Source organism: Phasianus colchicus, chromosome 2, assembly GCF_987193195.1.
Source record: "Phasianus colchicus chromosome 2, bPhaCol1.hap1.1, whole genome shotgun sequence".
Classification (NCBI taxonomy): domain Eukaryota; kingdom Metazoa; phylum Chordata; class Aves; order Galliformes; family Phasianidae; genus Phasianus; species Phasianus colchicus.
In genome coordinates, this window is record NC_143437.1 from 22175938 (window position 1) to 22193959 (window position 18022).

At 43.2% G+C, this 18022-nt stretch overlaps 1 protein-coding gene across 6 annotated transcripts in view; it reads left to right on the forward strand.

The window, feature by feature from the left end:
* The window catches only part of KCNH1 (potassium voltage-gated channel subfamily H member 1), a 242283-nt gene that overhangs the window by 50882 nt on the left and 173379 nt on the right, over positions 1–18022 (forward strand). For 3 of the 6 annotated variants that reach the window (XM_090135085.1, XM_090135084.1, XM_090135086.1), the window contains one exon: positions 2295–2372. Coding sequence is in view for 1 of the 6 variants with exons in the window: in XM_031595246.2 (XP_031451106.1) it covers positions 13060–13132 (73 nt within the window). In the remaining 5 variants the exon portion in view is untranslated. Of the gene's footprint in view, positions 1–2294; positions 2373–4009; positions 6215–12897; positions 13133–18022 lie in introns of those variants that run through there. The other 3 variants (XR_016464020.1, XR_016464021.1, XM_031595246.2) reach the window with 3 other exon arrangements.

Consider the following 18022-nt stretch of genomic DNA (forward strand, 5'->3'; position numbering starts at 1 on the left):
CAGCCCTCCCTGCCCGAGCTCTTCCATTGTTTGTTCTTGCTAAGCAGCGTTAGCAGGAGCGGTGCTGTCATGCAGCGAGGTTAGGGAGGAATGATGGAGTGTCCGGAGCGCTTTACGCTAGGGCTGCAGCGTGGTGTAGGCTGCCACGTCTGCAGGGAGCTGTCTGCTGATGCTCGTCTGGAAATCAGCCCAGCATGGTCAGATGCTGAACCTGTGAAGAAGGTCTGATTTATGGGTGTGTATGGCAGAAAAATAGTGTGAACTTCTGTGTGTATTATGGTCTTAGAACTGTTTTTGTGAGAGCTTTTGGAAACTCAGCATCAAAAAGGAGAGGAAAATAAATCTGTGACTTCTGTATGCTTACTGTTCTTTCTGTGTCAGACTGTAGTGGGGAGAAGTAGGAAGCCCCTTCAGAATTGTCAGCGTGAAAACTATAGAAGAAAGCAGAAACCCAAAGATGAGAAGAAGCCTTATTCCTCAACATGCTGTAGCTATTCTTGGAAGAACCGTGGAGAATGTGGAAGAACCAATTATTGCTGAGGAAAACTAATGGCAAAAAAGGAATGCCCTGTGCATTTAAGGACTGAATTTTGCCATTCAAGACATTGCCTTATTTCTTCAGGACAGTTTCCTTGTTATTGGTCTGTGATCTCACTCTGTTTAATGTCCCTTCTTGTCACAGAAATTTCTGAATTGTTTGCATATTCTACCCAAAATTAACAAAGCAATCACAGAACCATAGAATTGTTTAGGTTGGAAGGGACCCTTAAAGGCCATCCAGACCAAATCCCCTGCACTGAACAGGGACACCTACAGTTCAATCAGATGCTTAGAGCCCCCCCAGCCTTACCTTGAACATCTCCAGGGATGGGGCATCTACCACCTATGTGGGCAAATGGTGTCAGTGCCTCAACCACTCGCTGTAAAAACCTTCTTCCCTATATCCAATCTAAATTTCCTCTCTTTTTGTTGAAACCATTTCCCCTTGTCCTGTCACAGCAGGCCCTGCAGAAGAGTCTGTCCCCTTCTTTCTTACAGCCCCCCTTTTAGATACTGAAAGGCTGTTAACAGGTCTTCTGGGTGCCTTCTCTTCTCCAGGCTGAATAGCCCCAGTTCTCTCTGCCTGTTCTTGTAGGAGTGGTCTTCCATCCCTTGGATCAGTTTTGTGGCCCTCCTCTGGTCAAAGTGGTGGTTTCACAGACAATGAAGCTCCCGTGCACTTTGTGAATATGGCTGATACCTGTAAGTGCCTCAGCAATTGAGCAAAAAGTTGCCATGTCATCTTCTATTTTAACATGCACGGAAGAGCTACTGTAAGGGAAAGCACTCACAAATACCAGGACCACAGGAAAATCTTCAACCAGGATTTGCAGTTTAATAATTAAAAAAACTTGCAGGAAGCTGGTCAGCTTTAATTCTGGTCCTTCGAGAAGTGGCTGTTTGAGTTTTTTCTTTTTACTTTCAAAGGATGTGAGATTTAGGCATGTGTACAGCGTTATGACTGTGTATGTCCATGAGTTCATAGACTCATAGAACCGCTGAATGTTTTAATGAGTTTGTACAGATTTCAGGAAGAGAGACTTACCAGCAAACATTCTGAAGGGAACCTGAAAGAAGAAAGACTGGGAGAGGGCTTGTCTTAAGAGTCTGCTTTTAATGGCAAGTGTTAAAGCTACATTCTGTGAAGAGAACATAGATTCCCCAAATAGCCACTTCATAGCTAGCAAATGCCTGTAGTGAGATGGTTTTTTTTTCTGCATAAGGAGTGGTTAAGACTATTATTTGTCCTGTATATCCTTATTCTTTCTAAGCACAGGCCACAGAAGACAGCAGAGCGATCGAGCCAAAGCCTTCAGAAAATACAACTTCAGCCCCCTTTTTTCCTCTCCAAACCAGAACTATTAACAGTTTTAAATACTAACATTTCTACTGTCTGGAAATTATTTTTTATGAGTGGGGCAGGTTTTGATCGTTGGAGGTGAAACATTTCTTCCTGCATCAAAAACTATAGTTTGACTGGACTGCTGGAGTGTAAAGTGAATTGTGGCAGAGAGGAAAGGGAACTGAGGAATGGAGAAAGGTTACAAAAGAGGAAGGTGTAGTTGCTTCCACCTTTTAAGTGTGCTAAAAGGCATTAGCAGAAGTGGAAGATCAAAGGGAAATTGTCCCTGTCCATGAATTAATTGAGCTTCTAATCCATGCAGTTTTTGAGGTTGTTCCACAGTGGGTTGAAGCCTCTTGTAGCTCTCTTTGTTAGAGTAGGTTCTGAGAATGTGTTGTTGCTCTATCATCAGGCTTGTGGGCTGCAAGCTGCTGCAATTTGTGAAGATGTCCTTGCACTGAGGGATAATGAAGACATTAACTGCATGGAGGTATGTGGTGGGAAAGTGAAGACTGGATATTCAGAACAAAATAACTTCTTAAACCACTGGATGCTTTCACATGCCTATATTGCTATGTCATAGAATCATAGAATGGCCTGGGTTGAAAAGGACCACAATGCTCATCTAGTTTCAACCCCCCTGCTATGTGCAGGGTTGGCAGTCACCAGACCAGGCTGCCCAGAGCCACATCCAGCCTGGCCTTGAATGCCTCCAGCCATTGGGCATATGCAACCTGTTCCAGTGTGTCACCACCCTCTGTGTGAAAAACTTCCTGCTAATATCTAATCTAAACCTCCTGTCTCAGTTTAAAACTATTCCCCCTTGTCCTATCACTATCCACCCTCGCAAACAGCCATTCCCTCTCCTGTTTGTATGCTCCCTTCAAGTTCTGGAAGGCTGCAATGAGGTCACCCTGCAGTCTTCTCTTTTCCATGCTAAACAAGCCCAGTTCCCTCAACCTTTCCTCATAGGAAAGCCCTCTCATCATCTTAGTGACCCTCCTCTAGACTCATTCAGGAGCTCTGTATCTTTCTTGTGCTGGGGGCCCCAGGCCTGGATGCAGTACTGGATGGGACCTCACAAGAGCTGAGTAGAGGGAGACAATCACCTCCCTTTCTGTGCTGGCCACCCCTTTTTTAATGCAGCCCAGAACACAGCTGGCTCACGTCCAGCTTTCCAACCATCTCATCTATGAAATTTCTAGCATATGAAAGGTATTGTGAATCACATGATTGACCTTTTTGTCATCTAGTCGCAATTATGTACCTTTTGGGTTTGTTCTCTCTTTTAATTTTTTTTTTTTTTTTTAATTTTTGGAAGAGCATTCTGACATTTCCCCAGCTTAGGCATATCACTTAATACTGTATAAGATCTTGTATAGATCTCTTGGAACAGGTCAAATTAGTTCGTGTTGATTCTTCAGAAAATTTGTGAATGTATAAAGTGTGTTGAAAGAAACAGAGGAAATGGTATCACCACAAACCCTTGAAGCAAAATCTAACCTGGAAACTTTTGCTTTAATGCAGAGATTTATAATTTCCTTCTTATGAATGTTTCATAAAGAAAAGTATGCACTTTGTCTCCGTAAGTACATTAAGAAAAGCATGTCTGGAATCAAGTTAATTTCAGATAAATTACGCTGCTTGGAGTCTGTTCTGCTGGAAAATATATAGGTGTTACTTGTTAAGTATTGTGTTTCTTTTATATTAAACACAGTTCAGCCTGCTGGATGGTAAGTGGGGTCTTGGAATTGGATAAGGTGAGACTCATTAGTTTCTTTAGACTGATGGTTGTTGCTCTGTTCCGTGTAATTTTCTAAAATTTTCCAAAGACTTCGTGCTTTAGTGAAACTGCTGGAATATTGTGCAAGCCATGGGTTTTCTATGGTTCTGGAAAATAAAGCCATCATTCTCAAGTGGGACACTTGTTTCTGAGTTCCACTATTAATGTTTTTATTAAGGCTGAAATCAGCTAACAGAGCAGGAGTTAACTTTGTTCTATAACTGGTCAATGAAATGCAACAATAAAGCATTTGCTAACTGGTAATGCTGCTTATATCTCCCAGTTGAGATTTGGGAATTCAGCTTTGTTTGTTTTATTTCTGTTGTGCTGCGTACCAACTACAGGTTTCATAACTGGTCTGCTCCCTGTACCTGGACAAAATTACTCCGGAATTCAGTATCCCAGAGAATAGCTGTCTGAATGAGGACAGTCAGTAGCTTCTCTGTGGAAGTGGTAAAAATCCTGTTGCAGTTTCGAGTGGTCTAATAACTTCAGCAATTGTAGATGTTGTGTCTGAATACCTGCCAGCAGCTGGCCAAGTCACGCTCTCTTGAAACCTTTGCTGAAATTGGAGACTTACACTCTGTGGAAGGATGGTGGTGGCTGGATGAAGCCAGGACTGTTTGGACCTGGTACTCAGTTACAAGTAGTATTTTGAAACCACATACTGCACTATGGTTTATCTAAGAACTAGCGTAATGTAGGTTAGTATTGTGTCCATCTTGTCATTTTTCTTAATCCTGACAACTACTAAAAACAAAGGCTGCAGAGGAATTAATTTTGGAGCTGATGCTGTAATCTGCATTCCTTCTTGGCAAGAAGCCTGTTTTTGGTCTTCTAAAGATTTACTAAAGCTCTGAAACATAAAGCTTGATATCTTTTGAATGAAATGGTAATTACATTTTCAAATCCTTTAGGTACACTGTGAATGTGGCCCAGCTTTGTGTATTTGTAGACTCTTCTTTTCAGTGACTTGCTATAGTGAGTTCCACTGACAACGTGTGCTGACTTTAATTTTAATAGAAAAATTAAAAAATGTCCATATATCTTCTTTTTATTGGCAGGTGTTCCTGCTTAGTGTTTCAGACTCGATATTTCTGTGAAGGTAACCTAGGTATCTGTTAAGCTGTCCCTTTTACAGACAGTAAAAAGGGCCTTGGGTTCAGCTGGACATCATGATGCACAGTGGTGAAAGCCTGAGTTTAGCTGACTTAATGTTATGTTACATAGACCTGGAACAGTGGGCTTCAGTCCGTTTACAGACATGGTTTAATGGTTTGTATTTTCCCATACCCTTGTCAAAGTAAGTTCTGGTAACAGCCATCAGGTATGTCTTTGAACACTGACACTTTGTACTGTCAGTGAAGATTGTCAATCTCTGCATTAATAGCCCATGTGCATGGCTGAAATGGCAGCTTTTTTTTCGCAAATAATTTGTTTTAAGAGCCAAATTTTAAGATTATTTTTGCACAGAAAAAAAACCCAACATACTAATTGTTCTGGCCTGCACAGTGAAATGCAGCTTTCACCAAATAGATGCTTAAAGATGCTGAGCTTCCATAAGAAATGTCTTTGCTTCTCCTGCACTGCGTGGCAATGGGATGTCTGATTTTTTGTGTGCTTTGTTTTTTAGAACAGACGATCAAACAAACAAAAACTAAGGTGTATTTGGATTTCACGGATTTCATGCACTTAGTGAACTGTATGCTAGACTTACTGCCATTGAAACCAGAGAGGTGACCATTTGCTATGAGTTAATAAAGTTTATGCTGTCTCCTATTTTTGTGTCCTTTCCTTTCTGACGTGGAACAGTGCAAAAAGAACAAACTGGGAATGATTTGATCCTGGGCTGTAGGCAGCACTGCTTGAGCAGGGGGTTGGACCTGATGAGCTCCAGGGCTCCCTTCCTCCCTCAAGTTTTCTGCCATTCTGTGGTTTTTCCCTTGCAGTTTTTAATACCATTCATTCGCTTCTTGGAGAGAAATATATTTTAACATATGCTAGAATGAAAAGCTATGATTTATACTGCTGTGTTTTATGCTTAATCCTGAAAAAGAGAGTATCTCCTCACCCTGCAGATTATTGTTTAATAAGGATTCATAAGAATGTAACCAACATAAGGAAAAACAAAGAAGGGTTAATCGGGGAAACATTACTAATACAGTGTGAAGAAGCCAGGTAACAGTACTGTAACTGTACTACCCAACTACCTGTCTACTTAAGAAGTGACAGGACCCCTATATGGAGTCATTGTAGGAGTAATCTGGAGAGATCTGAAATATCCTCATCTGCCACTTAAGACCTCATTTGAGAAAATGATGTATCACTCTCTGAAATAAACTGTTTGGAGTGGTGTAATAGAACAAGCAGCAGCAGCTTGATTTTCTGTATGTCTCAGGCCTCGGACTCTAACATGTTTAATGTTAGAGCATTAGTGACACCTCCTGCTAAATTTTGTTCTCCACAGCTTATCATACCTGGCAAACAAAGAAAACCTGGAAAATAGTACTGACTGTATGACCAAAAGAAGGGTCCTCATGTACTACAAGTATTACAAGAGGTTGGTTGGTTTGCCTTTCATTTTATCCCCCCCATGGTTTCTGTAGACTGATATATAATATTATGTAGAAGTCCCTGTGTTATGGAGCTGTGCTGAATACTGGAGGCCAGTGTGTCTGGACCACGGAGATTCCAAAATAATACTGCTATTGATGCATCACATTGTTTCCTACTGTAACTACTGTTTGCCTGCTGCGATGATCTGTAGTTCAGGTAGGCAGATTAGGAAGGATGAGCAAGAGGCTCCATTCTGAGAATGTAAGTTGGAGGTGCAAGTCATGTAAACACGATTTTCAGTTCTTTTTCTGGAATGTGTAAGAATTATTATTTTTTTACGTGGGAAAAAATCTTCTAACACCATTTCACTAGATTTTCTAGGTGTAAAAATGGTTTTCCTATGTCTCTATTGTGTTAAAGAAAATTAACTGATGTAGCTGTGTCTGGATCTCTTCAGGTTATGATATATAATGCTTTCAAGAATAACAACTCCTCTTCTCTGGTCTGAGGTAGCTATATTGTTTATATATAGTTTATTATCTTTCATCTTCACTGCATTCCTTTTAATAAAGGTGGCTCTTATCCTTGGATTAAGAGTTTGCTTAATGAAAACGTGAAACGTGTTATAGTCTGACAGCTTGTTATGTGGTCTACTTGTATTAGCTATCTAGTGTTCTGAAACAACAAAGAGATGACCCAGGTTTCAGAGTTGTACTCTAGGCTCACCACTAGAGATCCATTCCCTAAAGATGCTGCAATTCTGCCAAAGCCACCTTTTGTAGACAATCTTTCTACTGTTTCACCACTTTTTATCTGTATGTGTCCCAGCCCATTCACTTATTCCCCAACTTTGCCTCATATTGTGCCATGTGAAGTTAGATTTGGGTATTGTTATGCATTCTTTTAAAGAATGCTCTGATATTCTGATATTTCACCATGTGACTTTACACAGAAGCTTTTGTATCAGCTAACTGGTGTTACTTTCCTTTGCCTCACAGTAATCAATGGAAGCACATGAAGAAACCCTTCTTTTTATTTAAAAGCTTTGAATATTATAGAGCATTTGTATTCCTGTCTGAACATCTGTAATTTGAACTTATGAATATTGTACCTGGCAGTGCTTGAGCTGAATACATCATAAAAAAACATTAATCAACATTAGATGAGGCACTAAAAAGATCCTCACAGTAGGTATCCAAGCGTTAACAAAAATCAACAGTACATCAGACACAAGGGTCACCTGGTATCAGTCACTGGGACTACGGTATGAGTTCAGTGCTGATAAAGACCCTGGAAATAATGTCGTTAAGATACAATCAAACTTAGAAAATTAGGATTTTTTTTTTTTTTTATGAGCGCAGCTGTATATGATAGCAGGAAGAGATTACTTAGAATGAGAAAATCACTTATCTCATTGTAAACAATAATAATAAAGTTGTACTGAGCTAGTTATAAAGTTGTGGATTTCTTTTCAGACTTAGGCTTGTTGTTTGGCTGCTTCTGCATGCCCCTCTTGCTGCTGAAAAGTGAAACAAAGTTGTAACTACATAGCAAGCAAACAGGGTGGGTAGTCCACCCTGTTGACAGGAAGTCAGGAAGTGGGAAATACTTGGTGAAAAGTTTGGTCCAGTAAGACTTTGAAATGAAGTGATATGTGGGTTTTTCTTCCTTTATTTTTCTTTTTAAAATTTGTTTCGTTTTGTTTGTTTCTGTTTTTCTGGTGTGGGAATGAAGGTGGAGAGTATTGGCTTCTGTCTGTTGACAGGCCTTCTTAAACTGAAATCCTGCAAGCAACAAAAGAGGTCTATAAAGTTGGGAGGTAAGACATCAGCTTTATAAAATATTTAACTCCAAAACAGAAGTTCTTAGTACATGCAGGGCAGAAGCAATGAAATACAAGCCTTGTGCAAGAAACACACTCGCTGGGCATGAAATGTGTTTCTTGGAGAGGCTACTGTAAACAAGAAGCTAGCAGTCTGTTTACCAGTCAGCCTCACAGAATGCTTCTGTCCAGATGAAAAACATTGTGTTGGTTTTTTTTTTTTTTTTTTGAGATTGTTCTGCTTTTCAAATGTAGTTACAAAATTTAGGCCATGTCTTATAATTTGAGGAGTCTTTCTTACTTAGGAATTCTTTTTTATATTAGACTCCTAGAAATTGTATTGTAGAATCCAAAGTTTGTTCAGAAAGCTAATAGTGTTTAGAACTGATGGCAGTGGCTGGAAGTGAATGTCCTAAGACCAAAGTGGGGTAAGAGTTGGAAGACAGCTGGCACAAGCATGTTCCTAACTCAGAGCATTTTTTCCAAATCTCAGCCTAAAAAAGCTAGGTTTTGTTTTTATATTTTTGCACAGTATACTATGAAAATGTAGGATTTGATTCTACATTCTGGTAGCTTTTTAAAATACTGTTAAATCATGAGTTACTGAACCACAGTTGAGAGATAATTACAGGCAGTAGCTTATAGAATCTGAATCACAGAATGCCTTCTCCCTGGAGTCTCCCTGGAGTCTTCTCTTCCTCAGGCTGAACAACCCCAGCTCTCTCAGCCTGTCTTCATAGGATAGGTACTCCAGTCCTCTGCTCATCTTCGTAGCCTTCTCTGGGCCTGTTCCAACAGCTCCATGCCTATCTTGTGGTGAGGAATCCAGACCTGGATGCAGTACTCTAGATGGTGCCTCACTGGTAGAGGGGGAGAGTCACCTTCCTCACCCTGCTGGCCAGCCCTCTTTTAATGCGGTCTGGGATGCATCTGGGCTGTAAGCATACAGTACTGGTTCATGTCAAGCTCTTTGCCAAAGAAACGCCAAATCCATCTCTGCAGGGTTTCTCTCAAGGAGTTCTCCCAGTCTGTACACATAACTTACCATGGAGGCTACCGTGTTCCCTATTTCTTAAGAAAAAACATTCACCCAGGAACCATAGGTTCCTAAGTATCTCTCAGGGCATGCAAACAGAAACCTTTACTGCAATTACTTAGTGAAATCCCCTGCATTTTCTTGGAGTTTAAGCAAGCTGCATCTAATTTTCTTCCATTTGCCTTGGTTTATATCGACCCATGCACAGCAAATCCAAAGAAAACTAAAATACAGAATTAAAATGTTAACAAAAAACCTACCAAACATGGAGCCGAAAGAAATGCAGATAATTTATTTTTCTCCTTTGAGTAATAACACTTCTATTGGTCACTGCCTCTGATCTGAGACTGAGGAAGACCACATGGGCAGGACAGGTTAGAGCCAAGAGGTTTGGCTAAGTACACCTACAGTCAGAATGCTTCTATTTTTATTTTTTTCTAAATCTGGAAGGACTGTGTGTCAGCTCCTGCTGAAATAAATGAAGATTGACAGACTGTCCAAATAGGGAAAAATTTTCTATGCCCTTTTGAGCAGTTCTAAGAAGGAACAGTACTTTCCTGTTAGCCCACACTCCAAATGCTACACATATAAATAAAAGACTGGCTGTGTACTCTCTCATCAGTTTTATTTCAAGAATTATCCACTCAGAATGTAGGATTTCATAGTTATCTTTCCATATTTATTCCCCATAAAAAGTCTGGAGGAAATTCAGTAATTCCATAATTGGGTAAGTCCATACTTAATTTTTGACAAATTTATTATGGCTGTTTGAGAGCACTTACATTCCTCAGTTCTCAGACCTACAGTCTGCTGCACAACTAGGTTATTTCTCTGAGTTAGAAATTTCATTTAATTTTAGAGAGCAGAAATAATCAGACCTTAGAAACCTCAGGCTGAAATGCAGCAATGTCTGGAGCACCTTGGTTAAAATGACTTGCAAAAATAGACTGAACAGTTTCAGTTAGATGTCCAGATGTTTTCCCAAATACCTTTTTGGAAGTCATGCATGTATTTCTTATACTCTGGATTCACCTTTGTTTTAAGGCATGAATTCTGCTCCTCATTGCTCTTTCCATAACATAACAAGTAGTGTTAGTCACAAGTAACTAAGCACCCATGAAGTGATAGTTAGACTGGGACTTCAGCCTATAAACTCTGGGGGTAAGAATTTGTGGATTAATTAATGCTTCATTGATTTTGTGTGATACTACCTTCTGTACTTTGCTATCCTATCACATAATTTATTTTGTTTTTGACAGGGTCATGAAATCTATATGGTATGCAAATAGAACTCAATTTTAAGATCCAATGTTCTTTTAATTTTCAAGGCTGTTGGTAGTCTGTTGTAAGTTTGCACTGCTGTAAATGCTATTGTATGAATTGCTGCTGAAAATAGAGGTCTCAGCTAGGTCTCCTCATTTACCACTGGTGCTGGGTTTTTACTGTCAGGATGGTTTCAGTTCAAGTAGGTGACAAATGGACATGGTTTAGGTGACGGCAAATCTCTACTTTGTTTTGGAACAAACAGCTGCTTAAAGGGACTGCGGAACAGCAGCTTAAGGCTCTGCAGCTAGAGGATGAACTAGGGGCTTTTTCGGGAAAAAAAAAAACCCATACTGTGAGAGCATAATGATCATATTAGTGTTACTTGAAACATCACGCATCAATTTCTGTCCAACAGGCTTTAGCAAACAAGCATATTAAGAAATCTGATTTTTCAGCTTTAAAAAATAGAGGAAGAAAAGGTCTCATCCATGTAAAAATGAAAGATAATGTGTGTGTGCTACCTCAAATGGGGCCTTGCTTCTGACTTTGTGCTACCTGCAGAATTTACCAGAAAGGAAATGAGTATAGAATACAAAATAGTCACAGTGAAACACTAACAGCATCCCCTTGCTCTGTGGTGAAAACATCATATCACAAGCTGGAATCATATTTTGCGGTGGGGAGAAAGATTAAAGGAGGTAGAAGATGATAAACAAGAAATTTTGTGTTTGATATCTTATTTCCAACGTGATGGCAAGGTACGTCTAACATCAACCCAGCTAAAATGATAGTTTTGGCATGGAATTTGTGGGACAGTCTGATTATCTGAGCTAGGAAATCAGAGGCTGGACTAGTTTTTTTTCCCCACATAAAATGGATGAATGAATGGGGGAAAGAATGCAACACAAAGTGCAGCCACTTCATGGAAATCCAGAAGATATATGGCTTTTCCTCTTTACCCTGTATCCCCTTGCTCCTACTACTGTGTACTTGCTGATTCGGCATAACATTTTTTTCTAAAGGCTTTAGCATTTCTGCAATGCATGCCAGCTGCCAGATGTCTCCAAGACATAGAGAGATTCCTGCCGAGCCCTGTGGTGCTGAGATCACGAGCCCTCTGGCGCAGTGGCTTGGAGGAGTAATGAAAACCTTTGAAGATCCTAGTTTTTCAAAACCGCAGTCTTACTTGTTAGGAGCTGTGTAAATTCAGTATCAAAGGTAACATCATGATTTTCCTGGGGAAATGGTAAGTTTAATGGTCAGTTAGTCCCGTGCTGCTGAAGCTGTCAGGAACAGAACAACCTGAGACTCGGTAGGCACAGCTGCTGGGGGCGGAATCAGGTTTATAAGGATGCAAATGAACATTTCCACGGGGATTTTCAAAATACCAAGTTCAGGCAGTATTAGTAGCCTAATTACAACTTCGGGTGCTCTCGTAACCTGTCTTGATTGTAGTCAGTCCAGGGATGGCTATTAGAACAAACGAATGTTAATGAGGTGGCTCCCACTGCAGGGCTACTTCCTGAGCTGTGCTCTTAGCAGCCCCCAGGCTCCAGCTGTGATGCAGGCGGCCAGCGTTAGGTTGGTCTGCAACTGAATCTGCAGATCCTGCTGCAATGAAGCTGCCGCCCACCTCCAGGGCTTGGCTCCCCACAGCCCTAGCGTGGTCCTGTCCTCAAACATTGAGGGCGGCAGGAGGCAGGTGGCAGTGCGCTGCTGTCCCATGGTCACCTTTGGGTCACAGACGCAGGCCTCAAGGCATAGGCCGGGCCCGTCCTCCAGCATGGAAGCCAGGTGGCCCCAGACTTGCTTTATTTGCTCGTACTGTGGGAAATAGGATCAGGTTCTCGCCATACATAGGATCGTGCAAAACATATTCATGTCTTGGAAATGTGATGTGATGCAGAGCACGGAGGTGCTGCAGCTAACGAGGCATTACGGCAAGCAGCTGCCAAGGCCAGTCAGGAGATCTGTCTTTAAAGAGATCTGAGTGCTTTCCATTTACTGATAGATGGCCGAAGGGGAAGGAACAAAGTAGTTTTCTCCCTGACTGAAAAACCTTTGTAAATCGAACACTTCAGAGTTTAAGACCTGTCAAAGGTTATATTTAAATAGCTTATTCCATTGCTTCCACTGAGCTGCTCGTCAGTTTGATCACATAGCAGTAAAAAGTGCCCTAGGAAGAAACGAAAGGAGGGCGAGCAGCCTGCTGAGGGGCTGAACCACGTGCTCCGAGGGCAAAGCCCCCGGGGGGTCCCAGGTGGCACCCACACCCTTCTGCGAGAGGCGGACGTTCCTCCCGCCGCTCTCACTTTGTGAGGGGCTTTCAAGCGCTCCGCCCGCGAGGCGCGGACGCGGTGGGGCCGCCATCCCTGCAGGGCAGAGCCCCCCGAGCGCCGCCGCTTCCCCTCGCTGCGCTACGCTTGTCGGCGCGGCTGGGCGGCGCGCTCCCGGACGGTGGCGCTGCAGCACCGGCCTTGCGGCGGGGCGGCGCGGCGGGGCGGCGGCCGGCAGGGGGCGCCGCGGGGAGGTCCGGCGGCGGCGACCGCGGGGCTGCGGTGCGCGGGAGGCGGCGGGAGGGCTGATGCCGCACAGCCGTGCCACGGTCCCGGCGGAGGCATGAGGCGCGCGGAGCGGGCGGCGAGCGGAGCGGCAGAGCGCGGCTCTGCGAGGCCCTGAGCGAAGCCTTCGCGCCGCGCTCCCGCAGAGCGACTATGGCCGGGGGAAGGAGAGGGCTGGTGGCGCCTCAGAACACGTTCCTGGAGAACATCGTGCGAAGGTCTAACGGTAAGGGACGGGGGGCGAAGGGGCGGTTCGGCGCGGAGGGGCTTCGAGCCCCCGGGTGCGGGGCGGCCGCCGTTGGGCTGCGCCCCCGCGTCCCGAGCGGAGCCCCGTGCGGGCGGCAGGTGCGGCGGGACGGCACCGCGCTGTGCGCGCCGCGGGGAGAGACCGCGGGCGGGAGGCGGCCCGGCGGGCGCCGTGCGGGGCCGGGCGGGAGGAACTGAGGGGTCTCCGCGAGGGCAGAGCCCGGAGCGAGTGGGAAGGTGCCTCCCAAGCGAGGAGGGAGTTTGCCATTTTGAGGGCTGAAGGTGGGCAGTGCCGGGTTTTTGTTTTGTTATTTTTTTTTTCTCCTAGCTAACTGTAGCCAGGTCTTTCTCTAGGAAAATTGTGGAGTGGAAAGCGCCTCGAATGTCGCAACTGCGTGCAAATACGCGTTAGCGTTACCCAGGTTCTTTCACTTCGGGACTTAGCAAAGCTGCTCCTTGCAGCCAGGCGGGGGGCTGGGTGTCTGCCGACACCTGGGCACGAGCGGGTTTCTCACAGCTCGGAGTTCTGCCATCTTTAGCGCGTCCGTGGACCTCGGTGGGTTACTTTGGGGATTAAGAACTTCCCGCGTGACTGAGATATGCGGGTCGAGTTCCTTTTGAAGAGAGGTGAGATGGTTTAATTAATTAAAGAGCAGACAGTTTGTTCCGAAAAGGCAAAGGCAATTAACCCTGTTGATAAGCAGCTAAAAACCTAATCATCCCAAGAATGATTTTCAATTATTTTCAATTAGGGGATATTACTGAGAAAAACAAAACAAAAACCCACCATCTTTGATAAGAGCATGTCTTCACACAGAATGGTGAGGGATTTTCATAGGTTGTTTTTCTCTGCAACTTTCCTACAGAAGAGGTTGGAAGCTGCATTCTCCCTCCAGTAAGCACAGCCCATTCTTTCAGAGAATCCTGTTCTCTTCTTAAAAACTGAAATGTTAACATCTCATCAGATTCATGTTGCTCCTCTAATCTCCTAACAGCATCTAGCTAAGGCTTTTCTCGGAACTGTCTTGAGTTTGTGAATAATCTTCTCCACTGAACGCTGAATTTCTCTGATGGCTTCCTGTGCCAGGACCTTGGTGCTGTAAATCACGTGAGGCTTGGAGACAGAGGGGATCTTGCAGCAGGGGCTTTGCTCTGTTTCTTCCTGTTTTTCCCCCATTGTTAAGAATGTGTCGTAACAGTGTGGTGCTGGACAGCACAGGTAAAATGACAGCACGCGATTTCCAAATGCTCAGCAAGTCCTGAGGGCTGTCGTAAATACAGGCTTCTAGATGAAGCCTGTTAGGAAGTGATGCACAGTGCAGACATATTAGAGGAATCTTTGGGAAGTGACTCAAGTTCAGAAGCCTGAGTCTTCTCACATCACTGCTGTGATGCGATGCTGTCACATATAAATACTGAGTGATTCAGTTCTACTGTGAGGCCATCAACTTCTTTTGACGTCCATCTCTGTGAGGAGATGAGGGCTGGGTCTCATTTCTCCTCATCTGACAGGGCAGTGTTGTCCAGTGGGGGGGCAGCATGGGAACATCCCGACACCTTGGTGCCTGCCTCTCCTTGGCCAGCCTGCCTGCCTTCAAGGTGCTTTGGGATGCCCACAGCACAAACACTTAAACCTGTAGTGTAAACTGTGAGGTTTGGCTTCCCCTTCTCAGTTTTGTTTGATTGGATACTAATGTGACCCACAAGGAAACTCTCTGGGCTATTTGGGATTTTCCAAATAAATGTTGGGCTTCTTGTCAAAGTGTATTTGCTGGCTCCTGCAAGCAAGCTAAGTAGTGCCAGCAGATATTGAATTAATACATGTATAGGGATGTTCCTAATTTGAAAGGAGAGGAATTTGGTTGTAGAACTGAAATAGATACTGAAGAAGTGCTCCATTTTAAAGGTACTTGGGTTTGATATGCAACTATAGTCACAGGTAAACTGAGAAAAACACGTTCTGGCTTTGAGTTATATTGAGAGGGTTATCTCAGGGAAAGAGGCTTTGTGGCAGTAGCTCAGTAATTGGCATACAACCTCTTTTGAAAACACGACTCTAAGGATAGCACTAATTATGCCACTTTTAAACAGCAGTTTAACAAGTAATTCTTTGGACAGCCTTTCACATTTTTCACATACTGGCAAGCTGATGCCCCTTCAATGGCTAAAGGTAATGGCAGTGTACTTGGGTATGCAAGTTCAGGGCCTTTCCTTCAGGCTTAGTATTTTTCTGACATTCGGATCACACCACCTGCAGCAAGATCCACCTTAAGCTCCATTGGTCTGAATTGTCTTCTTAAGAATTCTAGGAGTTTCTTCTTGGGTTGCAAATCAGCTAAGACTGGTTCTCATTGACTGAATGCCAGCCTGAATAGCTGTGCTGGGGTTACAAGCTGCAAAGTAATTCCACACACTGGAGTAGAGAAGGAATTGAGAATCTCAATAGGACTGATATAGCACACATGGGAAAGAGTATATAGCATCATCAGCCTGGAACTGTGGACTGCATCTGGTCCTCTTTGATTTCTTCTCACAAGAAGACCTTTTTGATGAAGTGTGAGCACTGTAAGGTTTTTCATTCTTTGAAATGAGCATCTTCAGATTCCTTCCAGTTGGAAGTCCGGAGAAAAAACTTAAGGACTTGGGACACTGATGTAATCCTTCTTGTTTGCATTTAATGTTTAAAAGCCATGCTTCTGAAGTAGATGTGTAGAGCTAGAATAATAAATGTTGCATGTAGTGCTTGGTTGGCAAAAATTTGTTTGAAGCATTGAAATATTTAAAGACTCAAACACCCAATGGGATAGAAAATGAGCCCGTGCTGTAAAACAGTGCAGTATGTAAAGAATCACTAGTCTCTGCTGGTTACTGCTAATGTGATATTAATGTTTTTCCCGGGTAACGTAGTATAGCCCCAGTATAAAGGCACTATAACCATAACAGTTTAATGTTGGTTCATGGCCAAGGTACCAAATTCAAATGGTGTGGTATGTTAGAAACAAGTTCTGTGATATTCTAATGCTTTATCAATAGCTGAAGGCAAAAATACTTCTATGTTTTTGTAAAAACCAGCTGGATTCTCCAGCCCTTCCTTGGTGCGTGAGAATTTAGTTTGTGTAAAAATGGCAAAAAATAAGTCCTGTGTTTGCATGGCTTAAGAATTTCAGTCACAGATACTTTTCTGATTTGTTGACGAAACAAGGAGGGAAAATTGGAAGCTTGGTGGCATAAAGCTTATCTGAGTTTAGTCTTGCTTCCCGTGGGAGCGCCCTAAGGAGAGGAGATGTAGAAACAAACCTGCACCCTCTGATGGAGAATGCTGTGAGACCAGTGTAGAGGGAAAGAAAAAGCACCCTCGGAGACACAAATCCTGAGAATAACTCTGGCATTTCTGTGATTTATCACCTTCCTTCCATTGGAGATGATGAAGTCCTAATAAAATAAGTGTTCTGTAACCTGGGCCTGCTAACCTTGTACTGTTGCCCGAAACCCAGGAGAGAACTTAACTTCATTATAAACAGCTCTGGAACTGAACAACCTGTTTTTGTGTTCTGCCAGAGACAAATGAGAAGGAATCTATCACAGAATGAAGAACTGCGCAGAGGTTTATTTTCATATTTTTGCACTTTAATAAGAGATTCATTTACATTAAACATTTTCAGGGGATCATTATGGTGATACTGTTTGTCCTGTCCTGCCTGCATTCACTTAAGAACCTAGAACAGTGAGCCGTGTGGGTCTGGAAACAGGCATGGCTGCAGCCAGTCCTATTTGGCTCTAGAAGCACTATAGGTATGTTTCCCCAAAGGTAGGATTTACTGTTGAGAGTTGTCAGTCTATTCTCTTTCAGACTACAGAGCTGTTGCATTGGAAGGGCATGCGTGTATAAACATGACAGGTTCCGCATTGCTCCTCTGAATGAGATGTGCTCAGGGAGATCAGATCCTGGGCATCGTTGGGCTGCCTTGTACTGCTGCAACACCTTTAGTAAACAGCATCAGTCATCACAAAAGTATTTTCATACTGAGAACAGAACTGTTGCTAAAATAAGGAAACATGTTTTTGGGGTGGAGTATACTTTTCTTGTTTCCTTTTGATAGAGTACGTTTGGTTTCCTGCCAGTTTTCAAATTTCCTTAATTTACAATGAGTCTTCAAGCAAAGTGGGCTCAGAAGCCTTGTGCTGCAGGTAAATTACATCCAAGTGTGAGCTGGTATGGTTCTGTTCAACAGGGGAATGTGTTTTAGTGCCTCTTGTAGATAAAAGTGCTGAAACGGATGAACTTAACTGTGCACAAGAAAGAGCAATGTTAAAGTATTCCTTATGAACTGTGATGGCTGGGGTAAGCTATCCTAATTCTTAAGGCTCCCAAATGAGCTGATTTGAAAGCCTGGAGCAGATGCCCAGGAGCTTTTCTCAGCATGCTGTCAAGCCTGATCATCCTTCCTCCTGACTGGAGTGGGTTAATTTCAACATTAAAAAGAGATCACAGTGGATGTGGCCTGGAAAACACTCTTACCTTGTATGAAAGGCTCTTTGCCAAAGCCATACCTTGCAAAAAGTGCATGCAAAACTGCTGGCTGGGTAGGTAAATAAGATGGTGCTACATTTACAGTGAGTTAGCTGAAGGTGTTGCTTCTCTTGCCATTACTGTGATTGGTCCTGTGCAAAGCAAGGTGAGTGTTCCCCTCTACACATCTGGCACCCAACAATTGCACTTGAGTTTGTGCCCTTTTCTATCTGCTCCTACAAGACCGCACATGAATGTAGGTCTGTTTGTTGGCACTGGTCAAAACAAGGTATTTAGGCACGCCAGCAGCAGGCCTTCAAAACCAGGAGGGAACATCTTGTAGGCTCTGTGCTAAGGATG